An 8686-nucleotide genomic window follows, 5' to 3' on the forward strand; every position below is an offset into this window, starting at 1 on the left:
TGGGGCAGTGTTCCAGCTGTGCCAAGGAGTGGGTTCGTCGATGTGCTGGGCACTGGTCCCAGGAAAGGCTGCAGAGGTAAGGGCTGGAAAGGAAATAAGTGCCAGCATGGCTCTCCTTTTGCTGCCCTGTCCTGATGTCACTGGTGCTTTGGGGTTGGAGGGGTGTGTGACAGCACACAGGATGCCTCCGGGGACCAGTTGTCTGTGCTGCTAGGTATGCTGGGGAGATGAACCTGCAGATGATCGCTTGCTGCCCATGGCCCAGGCCCGCCACATGTTCCAGGAACTGCTGCCTGTGGCCACACCAAACTTGGTGCTGCACGAGTGTGTGGGGAACTGTTCTCATCTGGGCACTGGGCACATGGGTACCCCCAGCATGGGTTGCCCAGAGAGGTGGTGGATGCCCCATCCCTGGAAACATTCAAGGCCAGGCTGGACAGGGCTCTGATGAACCTGATCCAGTTGAAGATGTCCCTGATCATTTCAGGGGGGTTGGTCTAAATGAGCTTTGAAGGTCCCTTCCAACCCAAACTATTCTATGATTTGTGAGTCTACAGGAGATGCCTTATTCTTCTGCAGGGGTGATGAAGGAAGCCCCAGGAGTTCAGCCCTGGATCCCATGCTGCCTCAAGCATCTAACTTGCCTCTGAAGAAGGCAGCAAGCTGCTGCAGCTTCCCCATCTACTTGCCCAAGAGTGGGCTGCAAGGCAGTTGTTGTGACCTGGCCCTATGGCTCCAGCATTGCCCCCTCCCTGCTGAGGGGGGCAAGGATGTGGGCATCTTATCATAGCTTTGCTTTCTAAAGCAGCCAGGACTTTGGTCTCACCCTGGGTTACTCATTGCCCTTGATAACTGTTTATGAGGGTCCTTATCAGGAACAAGTGAAAAGTCCTGGGGCTGCTGCCCAGGTCACAAGCAGTAGGTCCTGGGAAAGGGCTTGGCCCCACCAGCATTGGGTAGAACCCATCGGGACTCTGGAACCCATTGGGCATTCCAGGACACAACTGACACGGCAGTGGCACCAGGGCTGGATGAGGAGCTGGAGACCGGGGTGAGCAAATATGGGCTGTAAGCTGTGGGGTGCTGACAGCAAAGGAGGGGTCCTTGATAGTGGTGGGTGCCCAGGGGGCTGGAGAGATGTTATGGTCTGGCTCTTCACAGAGGGGCCCTGGGGCAGGGGGAGAGGAAGTGGCATCAGATGCATCAAGGGAAATTCCAATTAAATAATGGAATAATGGGGAAAATGTTTTCAACATGAGAACATTGCAAGCACGAGAACAGGTTGCCCAAAGCAGCTGTGAATCTCCACCCTTGGTCTCTTCCAGACCATGAAAATGTGGAGGTGTCTGGCCAACCCCTCCTTAGAGCAGGACCTCTGTTACTCTGGATTGCTCAGGGCTTGGTCCAGCCACATGGCCAACTCTTTGGGTGGTCTTTGCCACCACAGCAGTGCCCTGTGGGGTCCTGTTCAGCTCCCCTGGGTGCTTCTGCATAGTCCCCGTCTTGCCAGCCATGCCCAACCTGTGCAGCTGCACAGCATCACGCCATCCTGCCCATGGGACTTCACATTTTGTTTGCGTTAAACCTCAGGAGGTTCCTGTCAGTCCATTTCTCCAGCTGGTTGAGGTTCTCTCTCATGCTCAGCTTCCCACAGTTTGGTATCACCACCAGTGTATGGTGGGCTGTGCGATCTCCCCCAGTCCCATTTTCAGTCTGGTCCTTGCACATGCCGGCCCCACAGACATGTTCAGCTGTTTGGAGCGGTCCCCAAGGCAGCCAGACAGGGATGGGGGCTCAGGGAGCTGGGATGTGGGATCACCCTGAGCCCCTTCTCACCTGTGTGGGGTGGGCGGCTTGGCTCGGGGGCAAAGCATGAGGTGGGGGAGCAAAGCAGATTGACACCTTGGCTTCCCTAATGGCTTGGGCACCCGCCAGGGTCCCTGTCTGCAGAACAAACAGGCAAGCAGCAACACCTGACCCACCGTGAGCACGTAGCGGCAGGTTGTGAGATGGGTAGGAAATAGGACCCCACAAACTCATCATGCTGTGATGGGGGCCATGTCTCCGGCGTGCCCCCTACCTGGCACCCTGCGCCGTGATGGGCAGCTGTGAACAAGACAGGACGCGTCTGTAAAGGGGGGCTCATGGGTTACAGGAATCCCTCACCCTCCCACTTCTCCATCACCCAGCCCTCGGCCGGCTAGTGGGCTGCCTGCCAAGACTGTCCGAAAATGAAAGCAAAGTGTCTGGAGATAAATAAGAGCAGCCTCGGCACAACAGCAGCAGAGCGCGTCCTGCTCCCCTGCCGTGCCCAGCTCAGCACCCACCATGGCTCTGCGTCTTCTCCTACCGCTGCTGCTGCTGCTGGCTGCCACCCTGCTCACCGCCCAGGCGCAAGGTGAGGGGCACAAAACCCTCCTGCCTGCCTGTGGGTGGGATGGGGAAGGGGACTCGAGTGCTCGGCAGGGTCCATGCAGGGTGCCGAGTGGTGCGATAGCAGTGCACAGTGGGGGGCTGTGGCGCATTTGTATTTGTGCAATGCTGTGGGTGGGGGTTTGCAGGGCAGTTGTGTATCAGGGGGTGTGTGTGTGCACGCATGTGTGTGTGCTCGCCCGATTGGTGTGTGTCATTGGCTTGCGGTGCTTGCTTGGTTTGGGAGCATGTGTGCATGTGCATGTGGCTGGTGGGGCAGCAGCACCACAAGCTGAAAAGTGCAGGTAGGTGAATAAGGTTCAGTCCCTTTGGAAGGAGCTTGTGTCGCCCTCAGTTTCTCCTCTGCCAGCAGTGAAATTGGTCTCACATAGCCCTTGGGCAGGCTCTGATCTGCACCTGGGCACTGAGGTTGAGACCTTCCGCTCCCACGTGCTGCCCCAGCATCTCTCCTGCAAATGTCACCAAACAAGCCCTGTGCTGTCAGCTGGCCCTGCTGTGCCACCCCAGGACTGGGAAGGTGCCCTGGGTCCAAAATCCCACATCCCTCTCCTTGCTCACAGGCACTGGCAGCTCAGCCTTGGACTGCTGCCTGAAGCACAGCAAGAAAGCTGTCCCCAGAAACGTGGTGAAGTCCTACCGCCTCCAGGGACCGGAGTTGGGATGTATGCTGCATGCTGTTGTGTAAGTAGACCATCCAGGGTGGTTTGTCTCCAGCCAAACCCTCCCTCTCCCTGTCCTTCCCCTGCCCTCCTTCCAGCAAACATTTCTGCCTGCACCCCCAGGTTTACCACCAAAGGGAACAAGAAAATCTGTGCCTCTCCCACTGACCCTAACAACCAGAAGCTGATGCAGAACCTGGACAAGAAGCTCCAGAGCAACAAGCAGGACAAGCCCCCACATCCTAGGGGCAGACCCAAGCGGCAGAAGCGGCAGCGGGTCTAAGTCAGGCCTGAAGAGGTAGGCAAGGGGTAGCAGGGGGCAGCAGGATGATGGGGTGAGGGTGCTGCACTCCATCCTAGATGCTTCCCCATAGAAGGGTGGGCATCCAGCTCCTGGGAGGGCTGCCAGCACTGTGGCTGGACCATAGAGGCACTTAGAGCATGGCTCCCTCCTGATCTATGCTTACCTTAAAATCAGATTTCTTTCTGGAGCTGCTGGGACAAGACAATGCTTGAGCAAGGCAAGGCAAGGGCCCCCTGGCTGGGGTGGGTGCTCTCGCTGAGACCCTCTCCACCTCACTGCCCCCTCCTTGCCTTCCTCAGGACGGATGCCTTCCACACCGATGACCGACCCATCGCCCGGCAATGGACACCCACAGACCACCCACCCACCCATCAGCCCCGGGCGAGGATGGGGCTCGCTGAGGGGGCTGCCCACTGCTCTGCAGCCCCCTCGGCACTGCTGTGTCTGCCACAGAGATCCCCCAGCCGGGACCCCCTGCACTGGCTGGGTGCTCTCGGTGGAGGGGACACCCAGGTCCTCACTCGCTCCATGACCACGCCAGAGGGGACATGGAGCCATATGGGAGCTGAGCCGCATCACCCCCCTGGGGGGAAGTGGGACGCCTTCCCACCAGAGGGGATTTTCTGTAGCCTGGCAGGGTGGCAGCTTTTCCTATGAGTGTTTTTTTTTAGGGGGATTTTATACATTTGTATTTATACGTAAAGACTGTGCTTTCATTCAGCCTTCCTGGAAGGCTCTACTTCTGGCTCCTTGTGCTTCACAGAGTACCCATTATGCTGCAGGCTGGCTTTTCTGGAAGATTGCTCTTATTTTTCTACCAAATAAACGATGGCTGCTTTTCATTTTCCTCCCACTTGTTTGCTCCTTTTCAGCTTTTAAGGCTGTGGTGTGCCAGGCAGGTCTCATGTCCCCATGGTCCTGCCCGGGCTGCTTGCTGGCTGCATCCTCTCAGGGCAATTAAGTGCCTGAGATAGAGACTTTGGGGACAACTGGGATGACAGTGTGGCTGCACTTCTGGGTGGTTCTAGGCTTTCCCTTTGGCTTTTAAAACACGCTGTTGCAGTTTGGAGGAAGATAGCCAGGATTCACCCTTTTCATTTTTAAAATCCTTTTTTTATTTTATTTTTTTTTATTTTTAAATTTTTTTTTAGGTAAAAAATTGCAATGAAATTAGAACAAGTAATTCAATTTACTGGCATCTTACGCCTTTGTCCCTCTTAGTTTTGCTGTTTTCGGAGATTCAAATGTTATTAAGCCAAATGCTTAGTCTTCTGGAAAAGCAACAAAAGGAAATTTATATACTTTCTTCCCAAGTCTGAAAAGCCCATGTGGTGAAAACCATGCAAGTGAGGCTGTGCAGGTGGGGAATGGAAGACTTTACAAAATCCATTGCAGACACGCTGCCGCCATTTGAGAGCAGCTCCATCCCAAACCTTTAGTAAAATCAGAAGTCACTAACCCGAGGACAGAATAGGTAAGGCTGTGAATAGAGAGGGCACAGACCTCTGGGACAGTGCTGGCAGGGAAATGGCATCTCCCTGTGCTTGCAAACCCTCTCCAGCCTGCTGAGAAGGAGCAAATTGAAATGCTGTATTGCAGCCGCAGTGTTATCTGCTTGCAGAGGCTTCAGACGTGGACTTTGGTCAGTAAAGGTCTATTAAATCATATAATTGCAATAATAGGATTTGCATGGCTTAACAGTATCAGCAAAGGCTGTGTGTTGGCTGGAGTAAAGCTTCTAGCCGAGTGTGTCTATCAAGCACATTTATCTGGCTCTATTGCTTTATTAGGCGGGCGTTTAGGTCTATTATTTTGAGGCTGTGTAAAGAAACTGTGAAGTCCAAGATACCGGCCCCAAGCAGGGGCCGGGCACCGAGCTGGCTCTGTGCTGCCCTCTCCTCCATGTGGGAGGATGCGGCTGTCTGCCAGATCGGCTTTTGGACAGGATGCAAGGCAATAAAAATGTATCCTTTACAAACCAAACTCACTTCTGGCTGTTGTGATGGGCTTTGGTGGGGCGGGAGGCGCTGCATGGGGGGCTGCTCTCCTGCTCCACACACCATCTTCCCCCAAGTCCTGGGTTTTACAGCTCTCCTCCTGGGTGCTGCATCCCGGGGGTGCAAGGGCTGGGTGTTGCTGGCACAAGGGACAGTGCAAGTCCCTTCGCCTGTTGCTGTGTTGCCCAGCAAGGCGAAGACATCCTGTTTGCTCATCCAAACCTACTGAGAGGTCCTGAGATGCCTACAAACACGACGGCACAAAACGGTTTTGTATGCGGAGTATTTTGCTCACGGCTGAGCCCATCCCTCCCACTCCAACCCTTCCTGGACAAGCATTGCCTGATTAAAGCAGGGGCTCCGTGTTCCTGGTTGCTTTGGGAAAATAGCATTAAACCAAATTATTAATGAGGCTGTGCTCTGGCCTGGGCTTTGCAGGAAGCGTGGGAACTAACATCCATGCACTGGGACGGACGTGGGAGGGCTGGAGCCCTGCATTTGCTGGGGTTGCGCTGCATCCAGCCTTTCTGTAGGACTCCTTGTTGTGCTGGTCATGGTGTCAGGGTATTGTGAAATTATTGCAAAAAGCCCCTGGAAATGAGGCCCAGCCAAATACGTATGCAACCACAAACAGCAAGACATGAGCAGATGGCAGGAACGATCCAGCACGTGAAATGTATCCTGGTGTGTCTGTGGCTACAGATGTAAACACTGCATGGGTGTTTTTTTTATTTCAAATGCTAGGTGAGCCTTAGGCTAAGGCAGGTTAAAAAATGTGCCCATGGGGTTTCTCTAATTTACCCTAAAATTTGTCCTCAAAGCAAGGCTTGTGGAAGCTTGCTAGAGTTTTTCCCATGTTTGGGCACTGATACCTGCATAGGAATGCACACGTGGGAACAGACAGTGATGGACAAACAGAACCTGTATTTGCACACCACTTCCAGTTTAATGCAGAATGCTGCTTTTAAGAAAAGTAAGGGGCTGGGGTTAGTGGGAGCCTCTCGCTGGAGATGCAGGTGGCCACAGTGCTCCCACAGTGAGGTGGCAGCAGGGAAACACTTCCGAGGAGCTTAACCGTGGGATGCTGAAAGAAGAGGTGATGGGCTGAGATCTGCAGCACACAGCAAGGGATGAAACTCCTTTCCAGTGGAGGAGTTGAATCCACGGACCACAGCTGAGAGAAGAATGATTCTCTAAGATGATGCCGCTGAGAAGCAGCAAAGGAGGATTCACACAGTTGTGCCCAAAGGAGAGCAAACCTGGTGCTTCACTCCATATGCAAATACAAAGCAGCATCAATGCAGTGTGTGCTGGAGCGGTGGGTGTGCAAGAGAGATAAATGCCCCCCTAGACATCCTGCAGGGAAGGCAAGAAAGTTGCAACCGTGTCAAGCAGAGCAAAAAGTTAGGACAGCTTGGCCACCCTGAAGCAGAAAGGCTTCAGTGACAGTAGAACGTAAGCAGGCAAGACAGAAACCACAGGGTGCAGCCAAGAAAAGGGAAGTATTGAACTTGGGCCAAATGATTAGCTCAACTGCAGACGGTGCTCCAGGCTTGTGCCGGTGGCTGAACGTGCTGGGCTGCAATGCCGGGCTGAGTTCCAGCAAGGCTCACCTGGAGACACGTGTGCTGGTTCCATCCCTCTATCCCACGCGGTTCCTAAGAAGCAGGATCCAGCTACGCTGCAGGAGCCCCACGGGAGCCAAGGGCTGCTTCTGGGGCTGTGTGGGTGCTAGAGGGGCCGTGGTTTCCAGCTGAAGCTTCAAGGTGGTTTTTGGTGTTCTCTGTCCACCCACATTGCCCTTCTGGGGTCTGTTGTGGTCTTGAGTGCAGAGAGGAGTTGGAAAAGAGGCTGGTGAGCTATAGGGAGTCCCACTGTTCCCTTCCTTCACCAAGGTATTTCCCAGTCCTGGCCATTCCCTTAGCATCCATCCTGTCCTAGAGGTCTCCAGCCCAGAGCCGCTTATCAACCCTCTCTTCATCTACCTGTAGTTCCCAAGTGCTCTCCTTCCCCTGTCCTCTCTTTCGCTGGCTGAAGACACTTGGCTTTGTGGTGTCCTCATGGCACCAGTCCTTCTTATACTTCCCCAGACCTTCAGGTCCTTCCACTTCCCTCTCATCCTACTGGGAATTGAAGACCTACTCCAGGGCTGCAGGTCTCCATGATGTGACAGAAGAGCATCTGCTCTCCTATGAGAGGGTCCCTGTAGGAGGGCCAACATGAGCCATGTCCCAGAGCTGAACCAGACCAAGAACCCCACAGCTTCCTCTACTCCGTGTCAGTCTCAGAGCCAACAGAGCAGCTGAGAGAGCAGCCTCCAAGGGTTTTGGTCCATCCCATGTGCTTTTAGATCTGTCTGCAGGTTAATTTGGGGTGCAGCCTCACTGGGCACCCTTCCTGCCAAACCATGTGTGAGATGGCAAGGAAATTGTCAGTCGGCTGCTTTTGCCATAGGTGTCCAAGCTGTTCCCCAGCCATCCCCTCCTGAAAGACCTTGAGAGGTTACAGGAAGGAGGACAGGAGGACAGGTAGGAAGGAGGACAGGTGGTGTGACAGCAGGGATCCAGGGCTGAAGGCATCCCACCTGCCCACTGACATCTTGGTGCCACTACAGTATGTTCGAGGACATTCGCAGGAACCACCTGGCTGGGAAACTGCACAGCCCAAAGATGATTCTGAGGGACACTTGTGTTCCAGGGACCTCAGGAAATGGGTGCTCACCTGGGGTAGTTGAGTGGGACCTAGCCAAAGGGTCTTGGCTCTACTGCCCATTGCCTACAGTGACCCTCAACATTAATGGCACTGAAACCATTGAGGGACAGATGGGCTCTAACAGAGGAAGAATCAGCACCTTCTGCCTCCCTCTTAGTCAGATGCTCAAGACCAGCTTTGCTTCCTCTGGGCAAAGGCATGACTTGCTCTTTTTTTCCCCTTAACTCCAGTCAAATCAGATTGACTGGGTTCCCTTGCTAGAAGAGATCCAGTGGGGCCCCAAGCCCCATGGGCTAGCAGTGGCCCCAGTCCCCATGCCCATGCTGGGACTGGGACCGCCATGGGAGCCGTGTGGGAGGCTTCCTTGTGCTGGTACATATGAGGGAAATTGAAATAGCTGCAATGTCTGCCTAGTATTTCCCAATGAGGTAAATGCAGCCAGGCCAGATCCTGCCCCAGGGACTGTCTGTGCCTGGAATTTGCTGAAATTCCCCCCTTGCCCTTTCCAGCTCCGTAGCTTGGAGGTGGAAAGCAGAGCCCACAAACAGACAGGGAGCAGCTGTCCCACGGGCTCCCACAGC

The 8686-nt window shown here is 54.3% G+C and overlaps 1 protein-coding gene across 1 annotated transcript; it reads left to right on the top strand.

The window, feature by feature from the left end:
- The first annotated feature begins 2253 nt into the window (after nucleotides 1-2253).
- CCL21 (C-C motif chemokine ligand 21) lies at nucleotides 2254-5379 on the top strand. The gene is made up of 4 exons (XM_065860120.2): nucleotides 2254-2398; nucleotides 2994-3114; nucleotides 3216-3390; nucleotides 3696-5379. Exons 1-3 carry the CDS (start codon nucleotides 2329-2331, stop codon nucleotides 3373-3375), a joined length of 351 nt encoding a protein of 116 aa, XP_065716192.1. The 5' UTR covers nucleotides 2254-2328; the 3' UTR covers nucleotides 3376-3390; nucleotides 3696-5379.
- The last annotated feature ends 3307 nt before the right edge of the window (nucleotides 5380-8686 follow it).

Source organism: Patagioenas fasciata, chromosome Z, assembly GCF_037038585.1.
Source record: "Patagioenas fasciata isolate bPatFas1 chromosome Z, bPatFas1.hap1, whole genome shotgun sequence".
In the NCBI taxonomy this organism is placed as follows: Eukaryota; Metazoa; Chordata; class Aves; order Columbiformes; family Columbidae; genus Patagioenas; species Patagioenas fasciata.